Source organism: Balaenoptera musculus, chromosome 8 (assembly GCF_009873245.2).
Source record: "Balaenoptera musculus isolate JJ_BM4_2016_0621 chromosome 8, mBalMus1.pri.v3, whole genome shotgun sequence".
Taxonomy (NCBI): Eukaryota; Metazoa; Chordata; class Mammalia; order Artiodactyla; family Balaenopteridae; genus Balaenoptera; species Balaenoptera musculus.
Genome location: NC_045792.1, coordinates 21,501,495 through 21,521,405, shown reverse-complemented (window position 1 = coordinate 21,521,405; position 19,911 = coordinate 21,501,495). Strand labels below are relative to the sequence as shown.

The following is a 19,911-nucleotide window of genomic DNA, read 5'->3' as shown; positions in this document are numbered from 1 at the left end:
AATATTTTTTTGAATCTATTTCCTAAGGTAAAATAAATAAAAGCAAAAATGAAGAAATGAGATCTAATTAAACTAAGAGCTTTTGCATAGCAAAGGAGACCACTGACAAAACAAAAAGACAACCTACAGAATGAGAGAAGATATTTGAAAATATGATCAACAAGGGGATAATATCTAAAGTATTTAAACAGCTCGTGCAACCCACTATCAAAAAAAAACAAACACCCAATCCCAAAATAGGCAGAAGACCTGAATAGACATTTTTCCAAAGATGACTTACAGCAGGCACATGAAAAGCTGCTCAACATTGCTAATTATTTGAGAAATGCAAATCAAAACAATAATGAGATATCACCTCACACCTTTCAGAATGGTTGTCATCAACAAGAACACAGATAGCAAATGTTTTCGAGGATGTGGATAAAAGGGAACCCTTGTACACTGTTAGTGAGAATGTAAATTGGTGCAGCCACTGTGGAAAACAGTATGGAGGCTCTTCAAAAAAAACTAAAAACTACCACAGGATCCAGCAGTTTCACTCCTGGATATATATACAGAAAAAAAAACAAAAACACTAATTCAAAAAGGTACATGTACCCAATGTTCATAATGGCATTATTTACAATAGCCAAGATATGGAAGCAACCCAACTGTCCATCAACAGATGAATGGATAAAGATGTGGTGTATATTTACATATACATACACACACACACACAATGGAGTATTACTCAGACATAAAAAAGAATGAAATTCTGCCATCTGCAGCAATGTGAATGGACCTTGAGAATATTATGCTTAGTGATGTATGTCAACAAAAGACAAATACTGTATAATATCACTTATATGTGGAATCTAGAAAGTAAATCGAATGGATATAGAAAAACAGAAACAGACTCAAAGATACAGAAAACAAAGTAGTGGTTACCAGTGGGGAGAAGGAAGGGGGGAGGGGCACGTTAGGGGTATGGGATTAAGAGATACAAACTACCCTGTATAAAATAAATAAGCAACAAGGATATATTGAACAGCACAGGGAATTATTATTTTATAATGACTCTTAATGTAATATAATCTATAAAAATACTGAATCACTATACTGTACACCTCAAATATAATACTGTAATTCAACTATACTTCAGTTAAAAAATTAAGTATTTAAAGAAAAAGCTTTCAACCTAGAATACTATATCTAGCAAAAATATCCTTCAAAAATATTTTTAAACTCTAAGAATTTATCACCAGCAGAACTGTACTACAAAAAAATAAATGCTGACAGAAATTTTTCAGCCTGAAGTGAAATGATATGAGAGAGTGGCTCAGATCTTTACCAAGGAGTAAAGAACATCAGAAATCATTTATATATCAGGAAATATTAAGAAAATCTAGTTCATGATCACTTTAAAATGCTGTCAGGCTAACAGCTCAAGAAGCAGTCTTTCATAGCCAGTCACTCTAATATCTATAAAGAAACAAAAATGTGGACTAATAGCTTTGAAATCTAAGACTGACAATCAACTGTCAGAATCTGTAAGGAATTCCCAGTTAAGTCAGATTGGGGGAAGAGCAGCCAATAAATGTGAACTTCCCATGCTTTACCTTTGGAAATGGGGTAGACAGCACATCTTGAAAAAGGCTGAAAGGAATGTCATATCTCTATCACTACTTGGACCCTGATTCACAAACCTAGGATCTATATCTGTCAGAAAAATAGGAACTGGACCTTAATTTTAAGATAACTATACAGTAAAATGGGAACGTTGTTTAGAAGATACAGAAAGTATTTAAATCTGACGATGATCTATCTACAGGAAGAATCAGAAGAAAAATATTTTAAATTAGGTACCTAGTAGGAATCCTATTCTGCAAACTCAGGTATGCAGCAAAAGCCTGTTTATGTATAGATCAAATTAAAACCTACCTTGAGCCCCCATTTTGCCAGGCTTTTAGGAAATTAAATTTTCTTCTTTACTGGAACCCCTGTTTTCTTAGGGTAGAACCAGGATATGGGAGACTTCTGTGATGTCTTCAAAACAGATGAACAGTCTGACCTTCAGTCTCTTTGTGGCCACTGCTGACATTATCTCTGCTATGCCCAGAGTTGTTCTTTGACATCCGAAATGCTCTGATTCCTTGCCACTTGTGGGCTGCAGGTATCTTAGCTGATGTAAAAACCTTGGTGCCTACGAACAAGCCTCCCCACTTGCTCCTTATAACCATTTCCTCTGGGGACTTTCTGTTTCTTAGGCACCTCAACTGAGTGACATATGGTTCCCAGCTAACTCTTAGGGATAACAGACTCTATCTCCTCCCAAGTTAGAGGGAATCTTTCCAATCTGTCTTACCCTTTTTCTTTCTCTAAGATATACTGCTTTCTTCTCTACTGGCTCTTATCATAGGTGTTTATTAAACTCAGAGCTAACCTTGATTTTGGAGTACTTCCATTTTTAGTTCTGTAAAAATGCCTGAGATGAGTAATTACTAAGGAAAGAGAAGCCCTGGATTCTTGCATAGAGCAGGAGATGGGGAAAATACAAGAAGATTACCAAATCAATGTCAATGAATTAACCTGATGCACTTCATAATTTGTTTATTTTAAAGTAATTGTACGCTACATATTCAAACAATGGAACACTATACAGCAATGGGAATGAACAAGCTAAAACCACATGCAGTAATATGGATGTCTCACAAATATAATGTTGAATGAAAGAATCCAGATACAAAATAGTACATACTATATGGTTACATTTATGTAAAGTATCCAAACAAACAAAACTATTCTATTTTGTTAGAAGTCAGTATAGTGGAAACTAGTGCCTGAAAAGGAACACAGGGAGACCTTCCAAGGTGGTTTTCTGTTTCATAATCTGGGTGCTAGTCACATGGGTGTGTTCAATTTGTGAAAATTCTTCAAACAGTACATTTAAGCATTTTACAGTTTATGTGTCTTACATATCAATTAAAAGTTCAAAAAATACTAAGTGTTTAAAGGGGTAATTTTCTTTAATTGCTTTGAAAAAAGTTTTAAGGTCTAAAGAAAACTCATCTATTTTTCAACACAGATTTTTGCTAAATAAGTGTAATATTTGACATAAATGAACCTAGAAAATCTTCTGTTTATGAAAGGAGAAGACATCAAAGATTGTAAGGAGTTGTGAAAGATGAAAATTGGTCAGTGGCAAAGGAGATATAATGCACTTTCTGATTACCAATTCTGGGAGATTGCTTATGGAGAAAATTGCTAAGCTACAAAGAAACAAATTACAAATATTTGTTAAGTATATTTTTCTGGAACAAGAAAATAACTAGGGTTTCCAACTTCTTTGAGAAGATTAGAAACATGATTTTAAAAGCTAATGAGCAATAAGGCCATATAGAAATAAACTTTATTTTTAACTTTAAGAATTAAATGCAGCGGTGACTTCAGCAGTAAAATTAATAATAGTTATTTAGTTGTTAATGAATTGATCTTAATCAGAGGATTATAGTAATTAAGAATAAGTTCTATGAACTCATTGGCTAAATTATAGTTCTGCCATATGTATAGAGAAATAAGTGTTTCTTTTCCTGACAACCAACTGGTTTCTGGGCCAAGATATTTCCATCGATGTGCCAGATTTCTCCTTAACCTCTTTAATCTCAAATGAAGCATATTTTCTATTTGCATGGCACTTAAAACTACAAAAACACTCTGAGATAATTAGCCTAGTTTTACAGATGTGGAAATCGAAGCTTAGCGATGTTAAGTGATTTGCCCATGATGATATATCTTGCATATATTTTTGAAACAAGGTGTTTGGATTCCAAATCAAGTACGCTTTCCACTATCTGGATACCACTTGTAAAAGAGCCATAAAGTAAGAAAGTAGGTCTGTCTTGGATCTGTCCAAGAGGTTTTAATAAAACTACGCTTAACTGTGTAGTTCTGCCTAATGGACATTTTCACTTCAGGGTTCTTCAGAACACAGTCATGCCAGGGTTGCAGTTGTGTACACCCACATCAATAACAACAGGTTGTTGATATTTCGTTTGGATTGACAATCTTAATTTGTTAGAAATAAGTATTTTATGTGGTTTAATTTTGTCTCCCATTTTCTTTCATTGTAGTTCTCCAGAACAGAAGGACAGATGGCTCTCTCTCCTTCAGAGGTATTTTTGCCAGTATTTATATATATATATATATTTTTTAATCTTTAAGTTGTAGTTGAATGAATTAAATTTTTCTCTGCAGAGATTGTGCCCCAAACTATCCCCCTTTGCCTTAGTAGAAATTGTTCATTTGTCCTCAAAATAAGCTGTTTAGACTGTACACTAACAACTACTTACTGTAAATAATGTTCTGTCATTACATGTATTTCTTTCTTACTAGGAAGGAGAACACTGAGGTCTGGTTAGATCATTCTAGACAGAAATTAGTCAGTAATCTCTCCCATCTCTTTCGGTGTCTCCAGCCTACCATGTGGAGCTAACAGTTTCCTCAAAGCATGTATTAAGTTTCCATACATGGAGGTTTTCTGCTGAGGACCTCAAAATTCAATTATTTTCCCTACCTTTGAGCATTCAGACTAAAATGGTCAATTGAGGTTCATCTCTTATTCCCATAGTCCTTCCCTGCTCTCCCTTCCCAAGCATGGAGACGACCAAGATATATACTGCACTGGAGAGCTCAATGAGAAATAAAAGGCCATTGTTTTGGTTTGGTCTAGTAAAGTATTATATATGCTCCTGTACTTATCACTAAGATTCTGGGCCTGTCCAGAGAAGGTAGGGAAGCTTTGAGGATAAAAACACCACCCAGAGGTGCCTTAACCCGACTGTACTTCTCAAGCCTCAGTTGAAATGGATCTCCTCTTCTTTTTTGTGCCCATGCCTAATGTCCTGAGAATTTTTTAAAATTCTCTTCCAACCCATAATGTAATCTGACTTTGCTGAGTCTCTCCATCTGTCTTTTTAAAAATAGCATATAAGTATATTGAAAATAATAGCAAAATAGATTGATTTAAAAATAAGCCATTGGCAAAATCCATCTGACTCAGTGTTGTTTTGGGTTGTTGTTGCATTTGATTAGATACATCAATCTAGAGAAAGAGAAGGACTACCCGAAGAGCATTCCCCTCAAAATCTTCGCCAAGGACATTGGGAATTGTGCCTATGTAAGTGTTTCTAAGCCAGAAAATTAAATTCCAAGTCCCTGCATAAGGCAGTACACCATGAATAAAAAGAGAGACAGGCAGGCGGACAGACAGACAGTCTGTGTATGTGCTGTGGAAGGTAGGCATTTAGAAATACCATTATGAGAAAGTGCATTTTCTGGGGTATCTGTGTATCTTTGTTCATATGAAAAGTAACCCTAGAGAAAATGAAGCAAGAGAAATTCATATTAATTACAGTATTTAACATTTACACTTGGAAAGATTATTGCCTGTCAGATGTCTCTTTCCTCCCTCTGGCATTAATGTTTCTCTGGATCCCTTCAGTAGCAGCTGCAGAGGCTTGTAGTAAAGACATTTCCACAAGGAGATATTTCCTATTAGTATTAAGCAATTTTTTCCAACTTGTCACTTCTTAAGTAGAGAGTGGGTTTTGGAAAGTTCTTCATTCTTTGAAGAACTTTGGAAAGTTCTTCATTCAAGTATTGAATTCCTCAGGTTAATAAATGGATGAGCTGGGAGAGAGAACGTTTTTAATGGATCAGCATATTCTACCTCATGGTTTTTATCATTTTGATCAATAAAAATTAAGTTTGTTTAGCCCTAGTTATTATGTGGAATTTTATGACTGAAATATCATGCCAAGATGTTATCAATGATGCACAAAGTGGAAATGAATATTTTTATGATACTGTGGTTTGCCACACTTCATAGCAGCCCTAGATCACACAGAATAGTTTTGTGTGTGGAAAAATATGTAGTACAAAACAGCTGTGTTTTGGGCAAAAGTCATGCAAATGTTCTAACATGAGTGCTAGATGTCACTGCCCGAGGGAAATGCTCAAATGTGTATGCTATGAGACTACAGACATCTTCTGTCGTAAAGTAAAGAGGAAAAAATCACCACTGTTTTTCTGCCAGCTTTGATTCAGTTGTTATGGCAGTTGGTTACGTTCAGGATTTTCATGGAAAAACCCTTGAATTTTTTCCAACACTTTGAGTGTATGGAAAGTGTGTGTTTGAGAAAGGACTGGTTTTGGAAAAGAAGACGAGATGTGGTTGAATTGGGTGCTCTGTTTTATCACTGGTACCCTGGTTAAAGTCCATGATGCTATGACACACGGTCCTTTGCTCTCTGAAGTTGTTCTGTGGCAAGAGTCTCCTTTCAGGGAGCCCTGCTTGCAGAGTGATTCCCCCCAAACAGCAGTGCATGTATGAGAAGCATTCTTTATCCTTGGCCTCTAGTTATGCACAACCTGTTAGTGAATTCTGCTAATATGGGAAAAAAATAGCCACATTCTCAGTTTTGTCTCTTTATTTTATTTGTTTACTAGGCAAAGAACACTTATCTGCTAAAATTCATTTGTTTTGTCTACCCGAGAGGCATGCAGGAAAAAAAAAACACATCCTATAATTATTATTTTGAACATATACACCTAATATTAAGAAAAATCATTATCTTAGAAACCAGGTACATTGGGAGTGATTATTAGTATTACAGGATAGATCCTTCACCTTACAAAAGACTTTATAGAGTGTTTCTTTAAATTAAATGAAAGGGTTTTCAGACTCAAAAGAAAAAAGCAGAAGCCTTTCATGATATTTTATCTCAAGTTAAAGCCCAGTATGTAAAACATCTCTGCCATTCTGGTAGAAGACAAACACTGAGCCTTCCCTGTTCATTTCTGAGATACTTTTGCTTAATCCTTGGAGCTATAAGGAACACCATTTGAAATCAGTTAACAAACTTGAGGCAATTTGTCATGTCAAGTAATAGGCTTATAGAGAATAAATACTGTAATGGAGAGATAAGTGATGAGTTATCAGTAGATTTAGCTTAGCTTTATTTTTAGATCATTTTTTTTCCGTTTATGTTACTTATTTGTGCCATTTAAGCCTTATCAGGGACACAGCATTAATTGCTCACTTATCCAATAATTATAATATGTAAAACCTACCCTATGTGCATAGTAAATATTTTTTTTAATTTTTATTTTATTTTGGAGTATAGTTGATTAACAATGTTGTGTTAGTTTCAGGTGTACAGCAAAGTGATTCAGTTACACAGTACATATACATGTATCTATACCTTTTCAAATTCTTTTCTCGTTTAGGTTATTACAGAGTATTGGGCAGAGTTCCTTGTGCTATACAGTAGGTCCTTGCTGGTTATCTATTTTAAATATAGCAGTGTGTACACGTCAGTCCCAAACTCCCAATATTTCTTTTTTGATAGCATAGCATTGTCTTATATTTAAATAATGTCTATTTAGAGTTCAGTGAACTCTGTAGATATCTCGGAATCTCGTTAATTCCATTTCTCTTTCTTGTGAACTCTTTATTTTTAAATAGTAATTTCTCAATGTAGTTTAGCATTTAGCACGGGGTTATTATAGATACCCTATTCAGTGGCAGAGTTGGTAACAGAATTGAGCTTTCTAAAATTTTCCATTTGTTTGCTAGGCTCATTGGTTTTAAGGCCTCTACAGATTTCAACAATGAAAATCTCAGCAGCCACAGTGCCTGACATACAGAAAGTGCTCAATAAATAGTGGGGGTTTTTTAAAGATGTCTTTTGTAACCATTTCTTATTCCGATTTTACCTGAACTGACTTTACCATACAAAGAAATGAAAACCCACACTGTGAAAACAGTACTCAGAAAGAAATAGAAAGTAATCTAATGTTCTCCCTTTTTTACTGCACAATGCTTAATGGAAATAGTCATGGACATGATGCAGAGGACCAACCTCACTGATTTTTTTTGTTTGTTTGATTGGGAGGGTGGTCCTGTCTCTCTGAAATATATTTATTCTTTTTATTTCTGGCTTAAGTTCTTATATTTTTGAGTCATATATTCTTTATTTTAAGAGGAAGAGATGTTTTATTAAAAGGCATAATATATAATGTAATGAAAGTAAATTATCAAGGGTTTGTGTTCGTCTTAAGTTGTGCTTTACTCTGTCAACACTTGAAATCAGGATTTGCCTATGGATAATCATTTAACAATAATTATTTGTTCACCTGTTTTAAAATTCTTTATTTATAGCTGTATTTCTTATTTCTTTTTTTTCCACAGTCTAAAACTATAACAGTAACGAATTCAGATACAGCAAATGAAGTTATCAACATGTCACTGCCAATGTTAGGGATAACTGTAAGTTACTCTGCTAGATATTCTTAATTAAAAACAAACTTTGATACTTTGATTCTTATAAATATTATCCCTTCCATCATAAGACAGCTGATTATTAGAGATACCAGTCATATTTTGTCCCCAGAATGTAGAAAATAAGGACAGTAAAGTTTTTTATTCTTTTTGAGGGTTTGATTTTGTTTTGTTTTGTTTTGTTTTTAACTGAAGTGTAGTTGAATTACAACATTATTGGGTTGGCCAAAAAGTGTGTTTGATTTTTTCAGTAACATCGTATGGAAAAACCCAAACTAACATTTTGGCCAACCTAATAGTTTCAGGTGTACAACATAGTGATTTGATGTTTTTATAGATTATACTGCATATAAAGTTATTATAAAATATTGTCTATATTCCCTGTGCTGTACATTACATCCATGTATCTTATTTATTTTATACCTAGTAGTTTTTACCTCATAATCCCCTTCACCTATCTTGCCCTTCCTCCTACCCTACAACTCACTGGTAACACTAGTTCTCTGTATGTCTGTTTCTGTTTTGTTATATCTGTTTGTTTGTTTTATTTTTTAGAATCTACATATAAATGAATACATACAGTATTTGTCTTTCTCTAGTCTATCCATGTTGTTGCAAATGACAAAATTTTTATTCTTATTTATGGCTGAGTAGTATTCCACTATACATACACACACACACACACACACACACACAAATACACACACACACCACATATTCTTCATCCATTTATCTGTTGATCGACTCTTGGGTTGCTTCAATATCTTGGATATTATAAATAATGCCACTGTGAACATTGGGGTGCGTGTATCTTTTCAAATTAGTGTTTTTGTTTTCTTTGGATATATTCCCGGGAGTGGAATAGCTGGATCTTATGGTAATTCTATTTTTAGTTTTTTGAGGAACCTCCATACTATTTTCCACAAGGGCTGCACCAATTTACATTCTCACCAACAGTGTACAAGGGTTCCTTTTTATCTACATCCTTGAAAATATTTGTTACTTGTGGTTGTTTTGATGATAGCCATTCTTAAAGGTGTGAGGTAATATCTCATTGTTTTGATTTGCATTTCTCTGATAATTAGTGATGTTGAGCATCTTTTCATGTGCCTGTTAGCTAGCCATCTGTAAATCGTCTTTGGAAAAATGTCTATTCAGGTCTTCTGCCATTTTGGGATTGGATTGTTTGTTTTTTTGATATTGAGTTGTATGAGCTGTTTAAACATTTTGGATATTAACCCCTTGTTGGTCATATCATTTGCAAATATCTTCTGCCATTCTGTAGGTTGTCTTCTTGTTTTGTCAGTGGTCTCCTTTGCTCTGTAAAATCTTTTACTTTAATTAGGTCTCATTTCTTTATGTTTGCTTTTATTTGTTTTGCCTTGGGAGATAGATGCAAAAAATATTGTTACTGTTTATGTCAAAAAGTGTTCTGCCTGTGTTCTCTTCTAGGAGTTTTATGGTTTCCAGTCTTAACATTTAGGCCTTTAATCCATTTTGACTTTATTTTTGTACATGGTAGGGGAAATATTCTAATTTCAGTTTTTATGTGCAGCTGTCTGGTTTTCCCAATACCACTGTTGAAGAGACTTTATTTTCTCCATTGTATATTTTTTCCTCCTTTGTTGTAGATTAATTGACCATATACATGTGGGTTTATTTCTGGGTTCTCTATTCTGTTGCATTAATCTATGTGTCTGTTTTTGTGCCAGTATCATACTGTTTTGATTACTGTAGCTTTGTAGTATCATTTGAAGCCAGGGAGCATGATACCTCCAGCTTTGTTCTTTTTTCTCAAGAATGCTTTGGCTATTTGGGGTCTTTCATGGTTCCATACAAATTTTAGGATTATTTGTTCTAGTTCTGTGAAAAATGTCATGGGTATTTTGATAGGGATTGCATTAAATGTCAGTTGCTTTGGGTAGTATGGACATTTTAACAATATTAATCCTTCTAATCAATGAACATGAGTTATCTTTCCATTTATTTGTCTCATGTTCGGTTTCTTTTATTAATGTTTTATAATTTTCAGAGTATAGGTCTTTTGCCTAGGACAGTAAAGCCTTAATATTAGCTTAATATTGAGTGCTCTTCTTCCACTCCCATTTTATAACCTGTGTGAACTGAAAAGCATAATAAGATTAGACTATAATTTTAGAGTGATAATAATATGCATTTTAATTTTATATGCTATACATATACAGTTAGGGGGTTTTTTGGTATAAAATTCTCCTTTCAACTTCCTTTCCCCCTTCTCACTTGTCACTATATGACTATTCTTTCCCTATCTCCTCTCCTGGTTCTTCCTTCTTACCTAATTATTCACTTATCCCAAGAGTCAGTCAGTCTTAGGATGATGAATTCTGAAGGATTTGCTCTACAGTAGAATTTTTACATAAAGAACATATAGCTAATAACCATATTCACTGGCTGCAGGTCCAGAGGATAAGATAGATGGTACCTCCTATTGAATCTGTAAATTTAAAAGTAAGCTTTGAATTAGATCATGGATTTAAAGATTTTTAGTATGGACACCACATTTTCCCCAGTTTTGCTTTTAGCTTCTGCTTCTTTCTGTTTCATGCGGCAATGGTGAGTTTTCGAAATTTTATTAATAGGGAAGATTGGAATGTTTGAGGATGAGGTAGGGAAAAAGAATCAGAAAGTTCTCATGTCCTCCCTACCAGTATATAAAAACCACACAGTAGGTACTTGTATTAAAGGGAATGACTTTCAGAAGGATGGAACTAAAGGAAGCACTTGAACAACACCATTTCTTGAGTGAGATTCTCTATAAGTATGAAAACATGGTGTTACTAAGATGTGACATAACATATATTTAAGATATGCCATAGTCTTAACTGTATTTCAGTTTGCTTTTACACATTGCTATTATAAGCCCTTAAGAACTCAGGGCAACCACAATTTAGAATAATAAATCTGATTTATTTTAGTGAAATTTAATAATATATTTAAGATGTAAATAAATATATATGCACTGAATAAAGCAGGCACCTCTGCATTGATTTCTAAGCTTATATAATTATACATTGGAAGAGAATGAGTAGTTTAAGGGAAGGGAGATTAATTAATGACATGACTCATTTTCTTATTTATGCTTTCCTTTTGGATAAAGTGATTAAATCTCATCATACCAAAAATATTTCTGTTCAATATAATTAGGAATTGAGGCTGTTTGGTTGTACTGTTCTAAGGGATTATTAAGGTGTTTTCAGACACTACAAAAAAAAGAAATGATCATTATTAGATTGCTCTTCCTCTTTGCAATAAAAATTTTTTGACCAGAGGATAGTGAAGAAAGTGACAGAGTAGGGGAGGGTATTGAGAGGGGTAATCTCCTAGCCAGGACCCTCCATTATAAGGTCAAGGTCCTGATTTTTAATCAGAAGATAAAGGCAAGAATATTAAATATTGTCAGTCTGTTGTAATTTCATTTAAAACATTTTTGCTTTATCTTCTGGAGGATACAGCAAAGTCTGTATAATTTAGTATTATTTCTTTCAAGTGGGAGTTTCAATATTGCTGGGTTGTAATTCCGCTAGTGAACAGTTTCATTGTTCCCCATAACTGGGCCTATTCTCTAGACAGAATTCTTGTCCCTTCTGTCCCTAGGCCTGGACTTGCCCAAAATAAAACCAGTGTGGATTGTGCCAGCTACCTATCTCCTCTCCTCAAAGCCCGTTGGTCATTCTTCTTCCACTCAGAAGCAGCTAAGCTAATAATCAGCCTTTGAGACTTTACTTTTTCATCACAGACACAGCAGTGTAGTGGCTTTCTGGATAACAAGGTTGTCTTTGCAGGGACATGTTGGAGATTAAGTCCAATATTCTCTGAGAAGTTTAGAGATAGCAGAAGGCAGGACTCTGAAGAAGATAGATTTATCTTTTAGAAAACCAGGAAGTTTCTGCTTACTTTGTAAAAAGGCATATATATGATTTCATATTCTGTGGGCTACCCATAATAGTGAGGGCCTGATTCTATTGCAGTTCATGAATCCCTAGTCATCCCTAGGGAAAAAGGGCAGGATTCCTTAGTCCTCTGTTGGAGATTAGAGAGGGAGAGATGGTTTGTAGGAATCAGCACTGCCATCTTCAAAGGCCATATCCACCCCCATGAACCTGAAAAGCATTTATATTGTCCCTGGTTTTTCTTTTTTGCAAAACATAAAATTGCCAAAAAAAAAAAGTATCCTCATTCATTTACCAAATGTGAAAGAATTATAGTTAATTATTTTATCTCCAAGGGCTCTGAGAGAGAGTACCAGTTATGGGTCAATTCTGGCAAAGAAGAGGCACCATACCCACTTATTGGTAAGTTTCTATGAAAATATAAGGTAGGATTGATTGTGTTTTAATTATAATTCTAAATGTCTCAGAGAATTGGTCATATGGTCCTAAATTTCAATACTATTAAATATTAATCTTCTATAATATTCATGTATTAATTTAATAAATATCAAATATTTCCTATGTGCCAGACAAATAATATCTCTTCATTCAAGAAGCTAATGGTATAGTTGGGAAGAGAAATGTAAATTTTCTTCTTTCTTTTTCACTTTACAAAAGCACTATCTTGTCAACCTTTTTAAATTTTTTTCTAAAATAAAGCAATATGTATTGGTATTCCTTTTTCCCTATATATTTATTTTTCATATTTAGTTTTTGAATTCCCTGTTCCCTTTCCTACCTACTACTTGTCTCTATGGAAGACTATCTATAATCCAATCATGCCTCAATCTATCAATATCAGTGAGTATTTAACACCTGCCCTGCGCCCAGCACTTTCCTAGCCATCATAAAGACAATGAAATTAAACCATTTAGATTCTTAGTTAGTCTTCACTGACTAACTTAGCAATAACTACTACTTTACTAACTACTTTGCTATTTCTCTAGCCAAATTTTCCAGCATTTGTTTTGAAGAATTATTGGTAAATAGGTTACATCTTCACCTTATTTAAATCATTTAGCTAAAAAATATTCTTGATCAGTGAGGCCATTCAGTGTGGTTAACAGAAATAAACCAATTACAATAAGGGACAGTATCTGTAGCAGATCCTGAGATGATGACATTGATGATTGATGGTGATGATGATGATTTCTGTTAATAATTTTTAAATGCTTACTATCCTGCCAGAATTGGGCAAAGCATATCATATGAGTTATCTCATGGAATCCTTTCATTTACCTGTGAGATCACTACCGTGTAATTCAGGTTTCAAATAATCTGAATAATCTAAAACCAAACTTTTCTATGAAATGTATATTCTCAGACTTAAAGTAAAGCAAGTCATTGTGCACATGGCTGGGGACAAAATTCACTGCATTGCCAGTTTCTTAATGTTGTCATTTTTGTAAAAGTCAATGAGCAACAATTAAAGCTGTGTTTAAAAACCGAATGAGTACATAAAATAATTGTTTTAATAAAATATATTAATTTAATTAAAACTATATAGATGGTAACTCTCAGACTTAAACAGCTTCAAGCTCATTTCTAACTCTCACTAAAAAAATACATGGAAAAAAAAAATACATGGGACACGGGACATGATTGTTACTTAGCAACAATTCTCCATTGCATATTTTAACATGCCTTGCAAACTTTAATTGTAGATTAGCTATTGGCTATTTTGATAAATTGATTTTGCTTTATTGCTGTCATAGAAGTCCTTTTTTTGCCTTAATCCCTGAAAGTTGCTGTAGTACTTGATGTTAATGGAATATTGACATTGTATGCCTATGCCAGATGGAAAGGAAACGGAAGAGTTCACTGAATTACATTCAGTGATAAATCAGGAATAGAAGAGAATTTACCCTCTTTAAAATGTAAACTAAGTCTACGGCATAATGGTACATGAGGATTAATTTAAAAAATGCAATTACTTAAGAGTACTAAAGAGCAAAAAATCATGTTGCAGTCAGATGTCCAGGGTTTAGTTTTTCTAGTTTGAAAATTCCTTTTTGAATCTTGTCTCTTTTTCTAATACCCTGCTGTCTTCCTTCTAATTATTGCCTATGAATAACAACCTCAGAGGGCAGTGGTGGGAGGGAAGCGTAAATCAAACAAACCAGTCCTAATGAGTCTTGGGTAACTCTAATTATATAACTAGTAAACAGTATAAAATGTCTTTTTCAGAAAGATACCTTGTGTTGAATAATAGTAATAATAGTGATGCTTGAAATATATAGTTTTCTGCCCTTATTATTTAAATAATATTAACTACTAATGTTTACTTATTTGATCCTTATGAAGCTGTGTGATAGGTAGGGTAAATATTTTAAATCGGAGGTCAAGGATTGGCTGAAGATTTACAAATATAGTTAGTGTCAAAGGAGAAACTAGAATACCTTTAAATACTCTCAGATGTGAACATAGGAAAAGTCAACATTATGCAACTTACAGACAATCTGTGCATTCCCAAACAAGATATTCTTTAAAGATTTTTTTCCTCTTTGGTTTTTTTTCTCCCCTCTCCAAAAAAAAAAAAAAAGACTACTCTGGTTGGGCTGCTGCATTATGCACTGGTCTCCAACTGTAAGAGTGTGCATGGTGATCATTAAGTCAAAAAAAGGATTCTTTATACCAAAAGTCCCAGGAGCAAATTGCAGTACATTCCAGTATGTAGCACACACGCTCTTGGTGTCAGTCAGCCTAAAGTCTATGTTTAGATTTTTTCTCTGTGTAGGGCATGAATATCCCTATGGAATTAAAATGAGCCATCTTCGAGACACTGCACTCCTGACGCAGGGATCAAAGGATTCCCCCACACCTTCCAACTTCCAAGAGCCCTTCCTCATGGAACAGCTGCCCCGAGAGATGCAATGCCAGTTCATCCTGAAGCCCAGCCGCCTGGCTGTGGCCCAGCAGCTGAGTGGTGAGTTTTCTCCTCCCTCATAGAGCCTTTTTTTAGCAAAACTTTTCATTCCTGAAAGCAAAGTTTTCAAAGTTATTTGCCTTTATACAGACAAAGACCTAAACTTCCAGCCAGATGAAGTATTTTTTCTTTTGAATTTGCTAAGTGTTTTGAAAGGAAAGATGGAGTTTTAGAAGATGGTTTTATAAATCAGCAGTAGGAGTGACTGACTTGTAATCAGCAGTTACTGACTGCAGTAGAGTCTGTTCCTTCTTTCTTCACTTTTCTTTCCCCTTTAACCTATGCCCACTGCAGAGTCAAAGGCACCAGGCAGTGCCGCAGGTGCTTCAATGCTTTCTTTGTACTGTAATACATTGCATTGTGTGTTTCCCCTAAATGGTCACATTATAAAAAGGAGGCTGTCAGTGATGGGTGTCAGGAGACTCTGATGCCCTACCTGGATCCTGGTACTGGTAAGTATGTTAAGATTAAGATGATTTCCACAGAAATCTCTCCTTTGTCTACTAATCTATTCTGATCCCTGTGAACGTAACCATCCCTTACCCACACCATAATAAAGACTCCAGAATGATAAAAGTGATATTCAACATAGGAGGACCATCATTAATTACCCTAACCCAAGTTTGAGCTTTACGCCCTCAGTCTGAGAATAGATTGTGTAGAAAATAGAAGGAAATATATCACACCAAAAAGTGTGAGTGGGGTAGTAGAAAATTGATGCTGAATTTTTGTAGCTGCTTTTGTCAGTTTGAACAAACTGGGGGACCCAGTGAACAGTGGCCATTGTTTTATACTCATCCCCCCACACATGCATGTCCAACCCTGTCACTTTCTGTTGATGACCTAGCCTCACACTTTATACTTTATTGAAGTCATTGGTCAGGACTCCCTAATCTTGCTAACACCAACTATAAAAACTTATCTTGCATTTGCACTAGTCCTCCTCTCTCCTATGGCGGGTAAATCGAGGTTTTGAACCCTAAGGCTATTTACTCACATCTTTGGACCATTTGGGAGGGGTATTATAGAGATGTTATAGTTTTCCATCCACTAAAATGTGAGCTCCATGAAGGCAGAGAGTTTGGTCTGTTTTGTTTACTGCTATATTCCCAGCACCTGGAACAGTGTCTGCATATATATAAAAAAGCATCCAATAAATATTTGTTGAATTAACTTATTAATAGGTCTGTTGTTAGTATTCATTAAAGATATAAAGGGAATGTTGCCTTTATAATTAAGCTGAGGAGAATAATATTTTACTCTTCTACCTTTATACTCATGTTTTTCAAAATTGTTTCTCTGGGTCCCTTGTCAATAAAATAAAATAAATGTATTTTAATTAATTGGACCAAAATAATCAGAGATCAAGAATCCTAAGGGTTTTACCCAGTTTTGCCAGCAATCTGCTTATTAAATTGTAGGCATCCTCTACTTATTAATCCTCTGTTTCTCTCTGTTAAAAGTTAAGATAATAATGGTTGCAGCTGTAAGATGATTCATGATAAATGGGATCAGGGATGGAGTGACTATAGACCAATGGTGACAACCTACCTGTGTAGCTAAAAAATTAACAGATGAACCAGTTTTGTATTTTTTTAATACAGGGGATTTTAGTGAACAACTGCTTTGGAAACCACTGACTTAGATCAGGGATCAACAGACTTTCTCTGTAAGGGACCAGGTAGTAAAATTTTCAAGTCAGCAGACAAAATTGAGGCTATTACGTAGGTACTTACATAACGAGAGAAAACAAATTTCTACAAATTTTTCACTGATGATATTCAATATGTAGTAGTAATTGAGTACCGTTTTATGTAGTACAGATATACTAATGAGAAGCATTGAATTCTTTTTTGGAAATAACATTTTGCTTAATTGGGGTTCAAAATTAGTATTCCTATGATAATAACTGAATGCAAAACGTTCTGATCTGTAATGAGATTTTATATATTTCATGATCTTTGAAAATATCTTTTCACACAGATAGGTACTGCCAAATACTAATATATCATTCTACAAGTATATAATTTTAATTGAGCATATTCCTCTCTTTGGAGGCATTTGTAGAACTTTGTTAGATTCTTCCTTTGATATTTGCCTTTTGGCATGTCATTTCATTGCAAATTAATCACTTCCAATTGAAGGTTAGGTGGAAGTTAAAGGATTTTGGAATATGGAAATTTCTTTTTGCACAGTTCAGTTGCACAAATGATTTTGAAACATAGAAAATTCTTTTCACTTGCATTAAGGTTGGTAAATACTGCTGGAACTGTAGTTTGAGCCCAGGAAATACATCTGCTATAAGTTTTTATGGAAATGGAGATCTCGCTTCTTGTTTTAACTTTAGACAGGAGGAGAAGGGTAAAAGTAGCTTGACATGACTTGTCCCTTAAATGTCTTAAATGTCAAATTAGTGTTTTCGTTTTCTTCAGATAATTACCCAGAAATGGATATGCTGCATCCTATGGTTGTACTATTTTTAGTTTTTTGAGGAACCTCCATACTGTTTTCCATAGTGGCTGCACCAAATTACATTCCCATCAACAGTGCACATGAGGTTTCCCTTTCTCCACATCTTCACCAACACTTGTCATTTTGATAATAGCCATTTGAACAGGTGTGAGTTGATATCTCATTGTGGTTTTGATTTGCATTTCCCTAATGATTAGTGATGTTGAGCATCTTTTCATATGCCTATTGGCCATCTGCATTTCCTCTTTGGAAAAATGTCTTTTCAGGTCCTCTGCCCATTTTTTTAATCAAGTTGTTTGGTTTTTTGCTATTGAGTTGTATGAGTTCTTTATATATTTTGGATGTTAACCCCTTATCAGATACATGATTTGCAAATATTTTCCCCCATTCAGTAAGTGGATTTTTTTATTTTGTTGATGGGTTCCTTTGCTGTGCAGGGGCTTTTTAGTTTGATGTAGTCTTTTGTTTATTTTTGCTTTTGTTGCCTTTGTTTTTGGTGTAAAATCCAAAAAATCATTGCCAAGACCAGTGGCAAGTAGCTTACCCTCATGTTTCCTTTGAGGAGTTTTATAATTTCAGTTCTTACATTCAAGTCTTGATCCATTTTGAGTTAATTTTTGTGTATGTGTGGTCCAGTTACATGTTTTGCATGTTGCTGTCCAGTTTTCCCAACACCACTTATTGAAGAAACTATTCTCTCCTCATTATATGTTCTTGGCTCCTTTGTCATAAATTAATTGACCATAAGTGCATGTGTTTATTTCTGGGCTCTCTATTCTGTTCCATTGATCTGTGTATCTGTTTTTATGCCAATATCATACTGTTTTGATCACTATAGCTTTATAATATAGTTTGAAATTAGGAAGCATGATGCCTCCAGCTTTGTTCTTCCTTCTCAAGATCGCTTTGTCCATTTGGGGTCTTTTGTGGTGCTATACAAATTTTAGAATTGTTCTATTACTGTGAAAACTGCCATTGGAATTTTGATAGGGATTGCACTGAGTCTATTGACTGCTTTGGATAGTATGGAGATCCTAACAATATTAATTTTTCCAGTCCATGAGCATGGAATGTCTTTCCATTTATTTGTGTCTTCTTCAATTTCTTTCATCAGTGCCTTATAGTTTGCAGTGAACAGGTCTTTCAGCTTCTTGGTTAAATTTATTCCTAGGTATTTTATTCTTTGTGGTGTAATTATAAATGGGCTTATTTTCTTAAATTCTCTTTCTGATAGTTTGTTATCAGTGTATAGAAACACAACAGATATCTATATATTGATCTTATATCTTGCAAATTGACTGAATTCATTTAGCAGTTCTAAAAGTTTTTTTGGTGAAGTCTTTAGAGTTTTCTGTATATAGTATTATGTCATCTGCAAATAGTGACAGTTTTACTTTTTCCTTTCCAATTTGGATATCTTTTATTTCTTTTTCTTGCCTACTTGTTTTGTCTAGGACTTCCAATACTGTGTTGAATAAAAATGGTGAGAATGGACATCCTTGTCTTGTTTCTGATCTTAGAGGAAAAACTTTTGACTTTTCACCATTGAGTATGATGTTAGCTGTCATATATGACCTTTATTATGTTGAGTTACATTTCCTCTGTTCCCACTATCTTGAGATTTTTTAATCATAAATGAATGTTGAACTTTATTAAGTATTTTCTTTATCTATTGAAATGATCATATGATTTTTATCTTCTGTTTTGTTAATGCGGTGTATCATGTTGATTGATTTGCAGAATATGAACCATCCTTGTATCCCTAGAATAAATCCAACTTGATCATGACATATGATTCTTTTAATGTGTTGTTGAATTCAGTTTGATGATATTCTTTTGAGAATTTTTGCCTATATGTTCATCAGAGATATTGGCCTATAATTTTCTTTTCTTGTGGTTTCCTTGTCTGGTTTGGTATCAGAGTAATGCTGGCCTTGTAAAATGACTTTAGAATCTGTTTTTTGGAAGACTTCGAGAAGCATTGGTATTAATTCTTCTTTGAATGTTTGGTAGAATTTACCAGTGAAGCTGTCAGGTCCTGGACTTTTGTTTATAGGGAGTTTTTAAATTACTGATTCAGTCTCCCTATCAATAATCAATCTGTTCAGATTTTCTATTTCTTCATATTCAGTCTTAGAAGTTTGTATGTTTCTAAGAATTTATCCATTTCTTCTAGGTTGTCCAATCTGTTGGCATGTAATTGTTCATAGTAGTCTCTTATGATC

General features: G+C 34.2%; 1 protein-coding gene across 3 annotated transcripts in view; it reads left to right on the top strand.

Annotated features, from left to right (window-relative positions):
- ARHGAP20 (Rho GTPase activating protein 20) overlaps nt 1–19,911 on the top strand; it is a 140,181-nt gene that overhangs the window by 96,617 nt on the left and 23,653 nt on the right. For 2 of the 3 annotated variants that reach the window (XM_036862206.1, XM_036862205.1), the window contains exons 5-9: nt 4,110–4,151; nt 5,071–5,155; nt 8,231–8,308; nt 12,585–12,651; nt 15,026–15,214. In XM_036862206.1, the coding sequence (XP_036718101.1) occupies nt 4,110–4,151; nt 5,071–5,155; nt 8,231–8,308; nt 12,585–12,651; nt 15,026–15,214 (461 nt within the window). The remainder of the gene's footprint in view (nt 1–4,109; nt 4,152–5,070; nt 5,156–8,230; nt 8,309–12,584; nt 12,652–15,025; nt 15,215–19,911) is intronic. The other variant, XM_036862207.1, reaches the window with a different exon arrangement.